Source organism: Hypomesus transpacificus, chromosome 2 (assembly GCF_021917145.1).
Source record: "Hypomesus transpacificus isolate Combined female chromosome 2, fHypTra1, whole genome shotgun sequence".
NCBI classification, from domain to species: Eukaryota; Metazoa; Chordata; class Actinopteri; order Osmeriformes; family Osmeridae; genus Hypomesus; species Hypomesus transpacificus.
Genome location: NC_061061.1, coordinates 12524002 through 12537419, shown reverse-complemented (window position 1 = coordinate 12537419; position 13418 = coordinate 12524002). Strand labels below are relative to the sequence as shown.

The following is a 13418-nucleotide window of genomic DNA, read 5'->3' as shown; positions in this document are numbered from 1 at the left end:
CCCAACTAGTCATTCACTTTGTAAAGCATAAAATAAAATTCAATCAGAAGAGATGGTGAAATCAAAAACTTTATTGAAAAAACCAGGAACATCAGGAAGCCAATACTTCCAGGAAGACATTCCCATTTTAATCCTCCTCTTCATCATCAGCTCCTCCGGCTCCACCTTGGCCCTTCTTGGCGTTCTTTCTCTTAACGCGGCCGGGGCGACCACCACCATATGGAGAGCGAAGGGAGAAGTCGATGTGCTTCTGGCTGTCCAGGCGGACCACGAACGAGGGGATGTTCACCACCTGCTTGCGGACACTGAAGGAAAAAAATAAAAATAAATTAAGTGCTCTAGTTGACCTATAACGACCAGTTCCCTTATATGCCAGCCAATTTTTTTATTGGTAGAGTCCACCAGATGCTGTAGTTCCAATTGAAAACGTTAATCAGGTTTACTGCAGGCCTCATTGACGAGGAATTCTTGACACCACATTAAAGTCTGAATATTCAGTTAAATCATCAGCCTGCTATTCCTTTAAATCAAAGTTCCTTGGAGTGGCAAGCAATAACCACTGCTCCGCCCCTGCCCGAGGTGCAATCCCCCATACTGTACCTGTCAGCCATCAACACCACGGTGGCAGAATATGCCCTCAGCTGGCAGGATTGGCTCTGGGCAGAGCTCACTGACAAGGTATACGGTAAGAAACCGAATTGACCTTGATGAAATGTTAAAACCGCGCTCAGCGAGGAGCGATAACACTCGGTGGCCCTCTGATGAAACAGGAAGAATCGAGACGGCAACTCGTGAGTCTGCTGCAGTGTCGGTTTGGAAATGGTGACACTATTCCATTTACCCCCTTCTGCCCAGCAGGGTAAACTAGGTAACGAAGCCCTGATACATACCGAATGTGCCTCTGGCGGATCAGCACGCGGGCATGGTGGATGCTCTTGGCCAGCCCCAGCTTGAACACCTGTGTCTGTAGCCTCCTCTCCAAAAAGTCCTCAACTTTCAGGCCCAGGATGTAATCGAGCTTCATCTTGCCCTCATCCAGCACGCCAATCCTCACCAGACGCCTCAGAAGGGCATTACCTGAGACAAATGTCTTCAAATGTAAACGTTGTACAAAACGAGCCCAAAATGGGAGATTAAGGACGTTTACAATGGCTATGCTAAATGGCCTCATTGACGAGGAATTCTTGACACCACAGGCAATCTGAAAATTCATTAAAATCATCGGCCAACAGTTAAACAGTATGATACTAGCGCGAGGACAAGTACCTTCAAACAGACGCTTGGGGTCCTTCTCGTCCAGAGTGAGCAGCTCTCTGGCGGCCTTGCGGATCTTGGCCAGGGTGAATTTGACCCTCCACACCTCACGCTTGTTCCTCAAACCATACTCCCCTGAAAGGTGAGAATGACAAAATGTACGTTAGACCTACTGAATAAAAAGCCACCGCATATCATTACTGATTTAAGGCACATTAAGCATAGCTACATCTTGACCGCTTAAAAGTTCTTACCAATAAGCTTGAGCTCCTGGTCGAGACGAGACTTCTCGAAAGGACGACGGGGGGTGACGTATGTCTTACGACAGACCCAACTCCTGGCAACGGGCATGGTGGATCAGAAGTGCCTAAGAACCAAGAAGTAAAAAAAAATAGGTTTCCATGCACACTAACCAGAGACTCAATTCATGTCTGATGTCTTGCTAGCAACCTAGCTAGCCCAGCTACTATTTGCAAGATTTCCCCATTTCTAGTAATCTCCTTATCAACTTTCCACGTATCCTACAGTCAACTACTATACAAATGGTTAGTAAAAACGATGCCAAGGTTAATCCATATGGCACAATCATGCAGAAAGATTGCTGGCTAGTTTGCTAGCTTGCTTCTGTAGCAGGCCGCTGCTCCGCATTCCCCCAATGCGCTACTAGCGCTAAGCACATGGCGAATAAACGTGAAATATAAGAACTAGCATTGGAGGAACGTTTGCGCTAATTTGTGAAAGTACATTCACATGTTAACCGCATATTTCAATTTTTATGAAACGAAAGTCAATCCTTTTGCCTTTTTAATAAAGTAAAGACGTGGTTCTAAATTACCTGTCTTCCTCAGGCTCGTGCAGTAAAGAGGAAGTAGAATCAGCGTTCCCAAGTATTTATTGAAATCCTGCGAACTACATTTCCCATCATGTTGTAGTGTACGAGACGATTCTTGAATGACGTACAATATGTATCTCCCTCTGCTGGTCTGTGGTAAATGTATCGAGTCGTGACGGAGTTTGCAACTGTGCTCAAGAAAGGGATCAGAGTACTAAAACACGTTCAAGATTTAGAACTGCAATGCAAAACACATTGTTGTATCTCTTTTTTATTGTATTTTTTGTGTTCCAACTTCGTACTCTACAGTGCTGGGGCGATTTACGTTATATTACATTTACATGTATTCATTTGGCAGACGCTTTTATCCAAAGCGACTTCGAAGAGAGAGCAAAAGTGCATGGGTCAATGATCATAAACAACGAGATAGCCCCAAAAACATTGCAGGCAGCCAAAACATTATGCATACTTTGTGAAAAGCAATTAACAGCCAATGGGAAGAAACATAAGAGCATGTAGTTCATTAAACAACATGAACTTCAAAAGTGCAAGAGTGTACCTGTAGGAAAGCAAGCAACAATGATATAATTCACGGCGAGTGCAAGTAGTTAAATCAGTTACAAGTAACCAACAAGTGCAAGAAGTCCCTCAATAAGTGTTCCTGTATGAAATAAATGTTCCTGGAGGAAATAAACTAACATCAGATTTAGGCTACATGAAATTAACCAGACTGTAGTTTGAAGTTTTAGCAGTGAATATATCCCATAGAAAACAAACAAGAAACGGTAGACAGCATGCATGAGATAGAGGGCCAGGGAAAAGCTTGGGGGGGAGGGGGACTATTTATAACTGCCGAAACAGAACCCTTTACATGTGCTTCTGTCTGTCATATTGACCAACTGACAGACAGACACAAGTTCTCTACTTTTCTCTTGTCACCTTGCTCTATCCTGTCTTCCTCCTTGGGCAGGTTGACTGTCCTTTCATTCAAGAAGATTGTGCTTGTTTTTTTATAAACTAAGAAGCGGTTGATTCTTGAGAATTCTTCACCTGTCTCATCCATCTGGATCTTCTATAAACTCTACTGGGATTCTATTTTCTCCTCTTTTTTTTCCATTATTGCCTCGCTTTCCCCCCCCCCTCGTTTATAATACTTCACCCCGCTTCACTCCTCTTTTTCCTCCCATCTCCCCATTTCTCCCTCTCTTCTCATTTCCGGGCTATGCGCTATGCTCTCCTCTCCTACTGTGATTCTTCAGCCTTATGGACTGCCTGTATACCCACAGGGCTACCCCAGCTTAGTTCAGGTAAACTGCCTTCTCACTCTGCACCTCCTGCTTTTCACCTGTCACTTTCCTTACAACTTGAAGTCTGTCCATTGAAAAAAAAAAGACCCTTTCTTTTGTATTTCTGTCTCAATGAGCCCATAGGCTCATAGAGTCATAGACTGTTAATTACCCTAAATACTAATAATGACAAACAATCCTTAAATGAGTGTACTATGACTTATGTGGACTGAAATGTCGCACAGAATAGTAAGGCAACATAATATATTGTGTAATTCCAAAAAGGCCTGTTAGATACAAACCAGATAAAATAAGTTACTAGGCCTGACCTTGTACAATTGCAAACTTGATAGTGTTAGGGCTGCAAGAAGATGGGAGATCCAATTCGTTTTATTGCAAGGACACACCAGAAGTGTCTTCAGTCCGGTCTCCCGGTGTTATTTATGCCAACAGATAGTGTGTGAGTGTGTGTACACAACAGGACCCTCAGACAAACCATTAGGGAATAGCACTACAGATGCAATGTGTCTGGAATCTATCTACCTTGACTCTAGTGTGTCACACTGTATATTTAGCTGTGCTCCAAATAGCAAGAGACTGCTTAGCTATCTTCTGCAGATAAAGAAACCAATAGTTTGGTGTGTGATAGAGATAACATCAGGGACACATTCTGTATTTTTAAGTGTGTGTGTGTTTGGGGGGGGGTCCGTGTGTGTGTCCAATAGTTTGTGTTCACTGCAGTCGCTGACACACTGAAAGACCACATCTGTGGTTCCTGTCACTGGGGTGTAAATCCACGGGCAGCTGTCCCAGCCAGAACCTGGCTCAGAGTCGTTGACCTTTGACCCTGAGGGCTGACAGCTGAAGGGGGGGGGGGGGGGGGGAGAACACAGGCGAACAAATGGCGATCAAAAAAAAGACTGCTAGAAGGAGACACGTGGAGAGATACTGTACATTTGTTTGCTGACACAGGGACACTATAGGTCATTCACAAGACTGTGAAGGAGATGGAGAGAGGGAGGTGGAGGGGGGGAAGTATCAAATAGATTCCATTATCACCTCTCTTGAAACCCCCTCCTTGTATGGAATGACTTTGGGAAGGTCGTCATTGCTTGTTGGGTGGTGGAGTGAGGGCACAATACATGCAAGCGAGTCAGTGTTGACATGTTCTGTGCCATGTTCCAGTTACTCTGTGTGCCACAACATGATAGTCAGGGAAGCCTTGTGGAAGCTAAAAGAAGATGTGGCATTTAGTGTGTGTGCCAACCCTGGAAGAGATAATCTATTCTGATCACGCAAACAAACCATTTGTGCTATGGATGCTGTTGTGTTCTACAGATTATGCTGTCTTGTGTTCTATTGTTTGTGTTCAACACCAAACTATGAATTCAGGGATTTGTGTCTGTGTTATCTTGAGAACATGGCAACGTATTAAGTGGAAATTAGCCAGGCGTTTATATCAGGAACAGGGACATAGTGTTTCCTATGAAGTTGTGTGAAGTGGTTTGCAACAAATAAATATAGTTAGGCCCATGTGTTCGGGCACTGTTCTAGCATTCGTCCCATGGGCACTGTAGGCCTAGTATTCACTGCCAACGCAGTGGACGCAAAGGGCATTGCACTATTGTTGTTGCTCATAGAAACTAGCGACTGCATACAGAACATAGTTCACGAACTAGGGAACAGGTTCCGCTTTGTCACTGAACATTTTATTTCTCACATCGCCATGAAATTAGGCCAAATGGGGGCCAACGAGTCAAGCATATAGCTAACTTTGGCATGAGGAGGTATACAATATCCGTCAACTCGTGGCGTCATTTACGTAGACAATCCGGCTTTCAGCAGTTTAGATTTTGGATTCTAATCAGACTGAAATACCTCTCCTCAGAACCTGTTCATTCATTTATCTTTACTCCTTTGAACCGATATGAGTCAAACAGCTGATGGAGAGACATAAAGGAAATGTGGAATAGTTAATTAGTTAGCTCGTGTTACAGTACTGTACAGCGTATCCTTGAGTACTGACAGCTTAACAATTGTCAAACAACAAAGCGTTTGTTGAAAGACAACTGGAAACATCATGCTTCACATGTTTAGCACAAAGGACGATTCGTAGATATCATGTCAGAGGGATTTTTCAAAGGTTACTTGTATTAGACTGACAATATAAAGTTGTTAATTAAGTGTTTTTAATCATCAATAGCCTACCTTCCCATTGGAATAGCTCTTGATAGGTGTGCGTGGGAGTGTGTGTATGTTTGCAGGGTGGGTTATAAGGTGATTGACAGGTACAGATGACCACAGCTGGCATACAACACTTCAGACCCCCTCGCTTAAGCACTCCTTTGATTTGATTGGTGGATGAGTATAACTTATGGTATGGTGGGCGGGCAGATGGCTGGCATTAAAACATGCTGCAGTTGTTGAACAATGCATCAGAGAACGAGGAATTTGGCAAGGGGGTAAGACAACTAGTTCATTCTGATGTGTCCACTCTTCTATGATCTGGTCAATTCAGCTTTTCCTGTTTGTGCTTTCGTTTGTGTTTTCGGGTGGTAAATTGAAAACGATTGATTTCAGTTGAAAAAGCAGTTTGTTTTAAATGAGGTGAAGTTTTGTAGAGTCTCAGAACAGTTTTGGAGCAGTGTTGACATGAATTTGAAACATCATTTTTGTGTAACCTTTTTGGATGTCTTTTCTCATACGTGCCAAATAAGATATTTGAAAATGGCTGTAGGCCACATTCAATAAGATTTTTGAATAGTAAATTATAAGCCAAGAACATGCTTTGTGTGAGATATTCCTTAGCAACCATGTTATGGGATGGACAATGTTTGCATGCAATGATAATCAGTGCTCTCCCCCTCCTCTCTGTTTTCTGTAGAATAGAATAAGTCTACATTTTATTAGGTTATCGGATTATGAATACAAAAAAATCTTTCCTTAAATCGTTTTAAGGTAATTGTAGTGGAAGTAGTAATTTGATTCAGAAGCTGTCAGGTGGTACGTTGTAAGCGATGGTCAAATATCAGATTGCTATTACAGGTATCAGATTGGATTTCATCATGTGGGCAGGTAACATGTTTAAGACGGAGCATGTATGACAGCATGTATGACAGCGTGATGATGTCAGCGTAGGCTTCCTCCTGACTAAGTGATGCCTTCCTCTCTTCCTCATCGCAGGGCGGACCAGCCCAGGAGGCTGGTCTGGGTAGTGGTGACCCCTCCCTGCCCCAGGTCTATGCCCCGCCTCCCTCTTACCCACCTCCAGGACAAGCTCCTCCCACACCCACAGGCAGACTCCCTCCTTTGGACTTTGGTGGCGCCCACCCAGGAGCAGAGTACCAAGAACATCACCAGCTCAGAGTCTATCAGGGCCCACAGCATGAGGGGGCGGAGACACTGGCAGCCAATAGCGCGGTAAGAATTTTTTGATTGGTTGCAAAGATGTTGGCGTGGTAATATAGAATTTTCTGGAATTCTACAATAAATACACAATGAATGGACATGTAGATTAAACATGATTGAACACCAAAAATAAGTAAAACTCTCCACATTAAACCATACAGACTTTATATCAATGAACTGAAGCTAGATCCATTGTTAAAGACAGGAAATAAACTATTTACTGATGAATGTCATGGTACCCTGTGTACTGTGTTGGACAGAAACATGGAGTCCTGAGCTGTCTCTATATTTAGATCCCCACATCACTGCGGGGCCCATGTAGGGAAATCTGTTTGACACCAAGTAGAGATCAGATACTGTAGGCAGCTGGCAAGGGATCTCTCTCTCTCTCTCTCTGTCTCTCTCTCTCTCTCTCTCTCTCTCTCTCTCTCTCTCTGTCTCTCTCTCTCTCTCTCTCTCTCTCTCTCTCGTCTCTCTCTCTCTCTCTCTCTGTCTCTCTCTCTCTCTCTCTCTGTCTCTCTCTCTCTGTCTCTCTCTCTCTCTCTCTCTCTCTCTCTCTCTCTCTCTCTCTCTCTCTCTCTCTCTCTCTCTCTCTCTCTCTCTCTCTCTCTCTCTCTCTCTCTCTCTCTCTCTCAGGTCTCTGTCTCATTTGACAGGTGATTCTTTAATATGCTCTATATTTTGACATAATTGATTACGTTTTCAATCTATTATGATGTAGGAAGAAGTTTTTGTGATTTGACCAAATGTAAAATTGCAAAGTGAGCAAATTAACAAGTAATGCATGTATTTAAATTCAGTGTATATAGGATGACAGCCATAGTAATAGTGAAATATGATATTATATTTTTTTATAATTTTTTCATTCAATCACAATCCTTTAATTGTCAGAGAGTTGGAGAGCACTGGTTATTTTCTATAAAGACAATAAATGTGATTTAGATTGTGTTTAGTGTGTGTCCAGTACACGGTAATACTTTAGCTGTTACCACAGTGTCGCTAGCTGTTAGCACAGTGTCGCTTGCTGTTAGCACAGTGTCGCTAGCTGTTACCACAGTGTCGCTAGCTGTTAGCACAGTGTCGCTAGCTGTTAGCACAGTGTCGCTAGCTGTTACCACAGTGTCGCTAGCTGTTACCACAGTGTCGCTAGCTGTTACCACAGTGTCGCTAGCTGTTACCACAGTGTCGCTAGTGAATGCACTAGTAGAAACCCTGCTGTGATTTGACACTACTGGACATGTCCTTGACACAGCACTTTTCTTCCTCTCTCACAACTGGTGTTTTACGGCCCTTGGTGTTTATATATCCCATCACTAGAGCCTCAGACTTACTCGGTCCCTCCGGTGACGTCGCCGTGGAGGGGGGGTCAGGGGTCAAGGCTGACGGGATGTGCCCCCCCCCTCCGAAATATCTCCCAGGTTTAAAAAAAAAACCCACATTTTGCATCGTGACATGATACCACCACCCAACCCAACTCCTTTTCTTCCACCCCTCCTTGCCCCACCCAACCATAGCCTGTGTCTGTGTGGTGTGACAGGGTGTACTTGTGTGAACCTACTGGTAGCCATGGCAAGCCAGTGTACCGTAACTGAGCAGCAGCCTGTGTGTGTGCGTCTGCGGGGAGCTCCCTGGCGTGAACGCGTCTCTAGCACCCTTCTGTATCTACCCCACTTATTAATACACGCCCCCTCGGAATCTTGAATAATGACCCCTTAACCTTTGGCAGAAAACAAGCAGCACCTTGACCCCAGACTGACCTTTAGAATGTTATAGTTTTACTTCTGCCCCCCCCCCCCCTCCCAACGCCTCCCCACTCCTACCAACCCACTTAAGCTATTTATGCAAGTCTTTTTCACTTCCTACTTAGAATTTCTTTTTTTACTTTTCGTTTTGTGCTGCTCTGATGACGTTTTGCACTTTCTCTCTAAGCCTCTCACTATTGTATTGCTTACACCTGTGTTTTCAACTCTGCATACGGGGATCTGTATTTTGAATTGCATTAACATATTTTTGTAGTTTCAAGATACTTTTCCTTCTTTTGCTCATTTTTCACTTTGCTATTTGTTTTCCCTGTCACATTGCTCTTTCTTTCCAAACTGCTCAATCTCACTTTAATTTTTTTACTTCTTTCTTTTGTTCTTGAATATTTAATACCTTTTTTTAAATATGTAACCTTTTGTGGCTTTGCAGAAGTTAGGTTGACCAATACACACTGGCATCGTGATGCATTTTGGGATATGTTTTGGTTTGGTCGCACAATACTATACTGTATATGGATTTGCATGGGGGCATTTCAATTACACTGTAGTATGGTAGAAAAATTATAGGTTATTTTAATTATTATTATATTTTAATAAAGATTACCAGAGCGACTTAGGCTTTGTGTAGATGTAAAGGCCTGTTCTCTGTATGTGCAGTAAGATAGCTGCAGTTGTCTGAAGCTCCCATGTGGGAAGCTAATATACATTTACTCTAAAGTACACCAGTACAAGTGGTGTCACGTCTGAGGTAAGAAAAATAATTTAACCTGCATTAATCACTTAGTTTCAGATGTCTAAAATCTGTTGGCAAATATACTTTCTAACGGGCATGTATTTATAGGTGCCTCACTAAAAGAGTCTTATTCACGCCTCCTCACTGTTGCCTGAGAGGGATCACTGGGTGCTGAATGCTCATTTGAACTTGAATGTGATCACTTGATTCCATGAAAACGATCTACGTGTTTTGTCTAATGCAATCTGATGCCAATTTAGTTTTTAGTTGAGTTTTTCCATGAACATGTACATTGTTTTGAGAGATTTTGAATAGGAATTGTAATCAAAGTGCCAGTCTCTTGTAATTCTCCAAGACTAAATTGTAATTGTCCATTTAGATGTGGTCAAATGCAAGTCTGGAACAGGGTATTATGTTCTTACGGTTTACTTTGTGATTTTCCTCCTTTTTCCTCTCCATCTATCCTTTCACATCTGATCCCATCTCATTTTCTCTGTTTCTCTCTCTCTCTTCCCCATTCTTTCTCATTCTCATCTCCATTCCCCTCTCATTTTGACTCTCATTTTCCTCCCCTTTCTGATGCTCCCCTCCTGATCTCCTCCTCTTCTTCCTCCTCTTCCTCCTCCTTCACAACTGTCCCATTCTCTTCTCTCTGTCCCCCTCTCTTTCGGTCTGTGCCTCGACCCCTCCCTTCTTCCCCCGTCATCAGGACGACTCTCTAGCTCAAGTGACCTCTGACCCCCAGTCTCTGACTGTGGCTGTGTCATCTGGAGGCGGAGCGGGGAGTGGCAGTGATGAAGAAGGCTCTGGAAAGGCCCAGCCCAAGCGGCTGCACGTGTCCAATATCCCCTTCCGCTTCAGAGACCCAGACCTTCGCCAGATGTTCGGGGTGAGAGAAACACTTACTGAACCTTTTCCCTTGAAACACGGGTTGGATCATTATGATCCATCTGGTTTCTGGGTTTACGCTACGTAACTCATTATGTAAATATGGCAATTTTCAGCAATTCGGCAAGATTCTGGATGTGGAGATCATCTTCAATGAGAGAGGTTCAAAGGTGAGTGATCACCCAGGTCAGAAATATATGTCAAAATGCACCCTGATCCTTTTCTGACGGTAGATACGTGACAGTTGTGACCTTTTCAATCCTATAGGGCTTTGGGTTTGTCACCTTTGAGAGTGCGATGGAGGCGGATCGAGCTCGGGAAAAACTCAACGGAACAATTGTAGAGGGGAGGAAGATCGAGGTGAGGGAGGGTTTCCTGCTTGGACCTCAAATCGGTGTTCACCTGCTGCATGCATTATTCATTCTGTGTTCTCTGTTCAGGTAAATAATGCTACAGCCAGAGTTGTCACCAAGAAACCCCAAACACCCATTGTAAACGGTGAGGTTCCAGGTAAGACACGTCAAAATACTTTGGGGGACAATTTTGAACATTTGGGGGAGGTTGCAGATTGCTGTAGTGGCTGATGGTTTGAACTTCTCTGTTTTCTCTGCCTGTTTTCTCCTTCGCTCTGCGTTCCTGAAGCCCCTGGATGGAAGATTAACCCTGTAATGGCAGGGATGTATGCGCCTGAACTTTACACTGGCAAGTCTTCTGATTTTATTCTAATTGTCTCAGTAAGATCTTTGTTATGCTTCGCCTAAACGGCAACCTGTTTGTGATCACTACTGTTTTCTACAACAAACTGTTCCCCTCCCTTCCTCTCCCAGTGGCTAGCTTCCCGTACCCAATGGCAACGCCCACACTGGCCTATCGCGGCTCTGCCCTGCGTGGGCGGGGCCGAGCTGTCTACAATACAATTCGCTCTGCAGCAGCAGCCACGCCCACCGCCGTTCCTGGCTACCCTGGGTAAGATATTCACCCATCTAGACTGTGAAACTGTGGCTTCACCTGGACAATCGCGTGAGTGCGTTCCATTTGTCTGTTTCAGAGTGGTATACCAAGATGGACTCTACGGAGCTGAAGTCTATGTAAGTTGCAAGCGTGTTCTGCCCATGGCAGTATTTTCTAGTCAGTCGTATCTCATGTTGATGATCTGAGCGCGTCACTGATGACAGTTTGTTGGGACGTGTTAGGGGGGTTATCCTGCAGCGTACAGAGTGGCACAGGCGGCATCTGGAGCCACGGCGACCTACAGTGACGGGTAAGAACAGGAAACACTTACAGAACAGGAAACATGAACTGTAATGCGCCTTTCTTGCAATCAAAGTGCTACAGTAAGCCTACAGTAAAAAGCCCAAAGTTTCAAAGCAGTACAGTAAAAAAGGGGGTCTAACCGTAACCCAATGTTTGCCTGTTTTGCGTCCCGTGCCTCAGATATGGCAGAGTGTACGCCACTACCACAGATCCCTACCACCACTCAGTGGGACCCACAACTACATATGGAGTTGGCACGATGGTGAGATTTGTTAAAGACCCCTTCAACTCCGAAATATACAATCTTGGTATTTATCGGCAGTCATCAGGAGAATCAAGTGTTAGTCCTCATTTCTTCAAATGAGGACTAACACTAAGAAAGACTAAGAAGCTGTCCCGTCTCATGTTGGCTGATCTGTTCACTTTCAGGCCAGTTTGTACAGAGGAGGATACAACCGCTTTACCCCTTACTGAGCCAACTAGTTGGAGAAAAGGTGTCTCTCTAAAACTGCACCCCCTTCCCTGGAACCGGCTGATCACTCTGACACAGAGCCTCTCTTGTAATAGAAGAAGCAGGCGATGACAATAGAACCGACAGGATATGACATCATGATATGCTGGAAAATTCCTGTCCACATCTTTTCCCCTGAGAAAAAATGAACTTTGTAAATACTGATGGACCCTTTTACTATTTATTCTATAAGAAAATACATACAATTTAAAGGATATACAGTATATAGTTATTTAATCAGAAACTTATATTGAATTTGCATTGGTTGTGCCACAGAAATGTGGCCAGGGTTGAAGGGTATTTAGATTCTGCCCCCCCCCCCCCCCCATTCTTTAAACAATGCTCCCTTGACAAGTCTGTTACTTGATGACTTGATAACATAAGTTCAACAAGGTTGGTAATGATACACGTTTTTGTCAATGGGAGAATTCTAGTTATTTTTCAAGAACCAGATTGTATAGCAACATTTTATACAGAGTTAAAATACTTATTTTTGATGACACTGGTTTTGTCATAAATGTAGCACAAGTGTGTGTATGTGGGTGTGTGGTTTTGTGTGTTTGTGAAAGACAGGCTGTGGGGTTGTGTCATAATTTTGAAATAACCGAGCACAACTGATGAGACACAGCATTGACACTGAGTTAACTGACCCAATAATCCTCGTCAAAGCTTTTAGACATTTTAGAATGAGAACTTTGGTGTAGTTTGAATTTGATTTGCTTTCCTAACAATCTACCTCTGACACTAAAACAGCTGAATATTCACCTACGTATTCACAAGCATACCTGTTGCTAAATCTTTCACAAAATCTTTTTTTAATCTTTTCTGTAAACTCAATGTTGAGTCACTTCCTGTCTATCCTCCATCAACTGCCTGATGAGCCTGTTGCCACTATGGTGCTTTCTCTAACATGTATTTTCTGTATATTGAGATGATTTAAGATTAGGCAGTGATAATGTGTTGAAATTGATGGCCAAGAAGTAGGCTGCACATTGGGGCAATCTCTTTTTATTCAGCTTCGCTTCCTATGAGGTTTTTGTTGTTGTTGTTGCACCAAGTGCTTATTTACTTCTACCAGCCATCTTTGTCACATACCCCACTGTCTAATCCGAAATAATCCACTTTCCTACATATCTACTTTCTCTGATGTCTTGTTTGTCACCTGCCTTGTTCTGCTCTGTTTGAGAAGGCATGGTCTACTGCATTAGAATTTCTTTAAATATTATTAGTTTATCTTTTCATCTGTCCTTCATTTCTATCTCTGTACTCTCAATTCTACTGTGTTTGCTGTTTAACTTTCAATAAAACCTTTTTTCTTCTCTCTCCTCTCCTTATTGACTTACTATCTGTGTGTTCTACACGTGTCTGTTCTCACATTTCTTTCTTTATGACTGAAACCAGAATAATTCACAATAACGGCATGTTCTGTCAAATGAACAGACATTAGACACTATGGCACAGTTTCCCAGACATGGATTAAGCTATAGTCCTT

The 13418-nt window shown here is 43.2% G+C and overlaps 2 protein-coding genes across 2 annotated transcripts; one reads left to right on the top strand and one right to left on the bottom strand.

Annotated features, from left to right (window-relative positions):
- Nucleotides 1–56: 56 nt before the first annotated feature.
- On the bottom strand, nt 57–2190 carry rps9 (ribosomal protein S9). Its single transcript, XM_047027517.1, has 5 exons — nt 2090–2190; nt 1509–1621; nt 1267–1389; nt 891–1077; nt 57–305 (listed from the first exon to the last, which is right to left on the bottom strand). The coding sequence occupies exons 2-5, from the start codon at nt 1603–1605 to the stop codon at nt 128–130; spliced, it is 585 nt and encodes a 194-aa protein (XP_046883473.1). The 5' UTR covers nt 1606–1621; nt 2090–2190; the 3' UTR covers nt 57–127.
- A 661-nt stretch (nt 2191–2851) lies between these two features.
- On the top strand, nt 2852–12821 carry rbfox1l (RNA binding fox-1 homolog 1, like). Its single transcript, XM_047027505.1, has 12 exons — nt 2852–3393; nt 6556–6792; nt 9983–10162; nt 10278–10331; nt 10429–10521; nt 10602–10671; nt 10804–10863; nt 10989–11127; nt 11210–11249; nt 11355–11422; nt 11596–11677; nt 11845–12821. The coding sequence occupies exons 1-12, from the start codon at nt 3316–3318 to the stop codon at nt 11887–11889; spliced, it is 1146 nt and encodes a 381-aa protein (XP_046883461.1). The 5' UTR covers nt 2852–3315; the 3' UTR covers nt 11890–12821.
- The last annotated feature ends 597 nt before the right edge of the window (nt 12822–13418 follow it).

Coding starts and splice junctions, on each gene's coding strand:
- rps9 (XM_047027517.1), bottom strand. CDS start 1,605: ATGCCCGTTGCCAGGAGTTGGGTCTGTCGTAAGACATACGTCACCCCC. Junction 1,390..1,508: donor CCAGGAGCTCAAGCTTATTG/GTAAGAACTTTT, acceptor CTCACCTTTCAG/GGGAGTATGGTTTGAGGAAC. Junction 306..890: donor ATCCGCCAGAGGCACATTCG/GTATGTATCAGG, acceptor TTTTTCCTTCAG/TGTCCGCAAGCAGGTGGTGA.
- rbfox1l (XM_047027505.1), top strand. CDS start 3,316: ATGCTCTCCTCTCCTACTGTGATTCTTCAGCCTTATGGACTGCCTGTA. Junction 10,332..10,428: donor TCAATGAGAGAGGTTCAAAG/GTGAGTGATCAC, acceptor TCAATCCTATAG/GGCTTTGGGTTTGTCACCTT. Junction 10,864..10,988: donor TGCGCCTGAACTTTACACTG/GCAAGTCTTCTG, acceptor TTCCTCTCCCAG/TGGCTAGCTTCCCGTACCCA.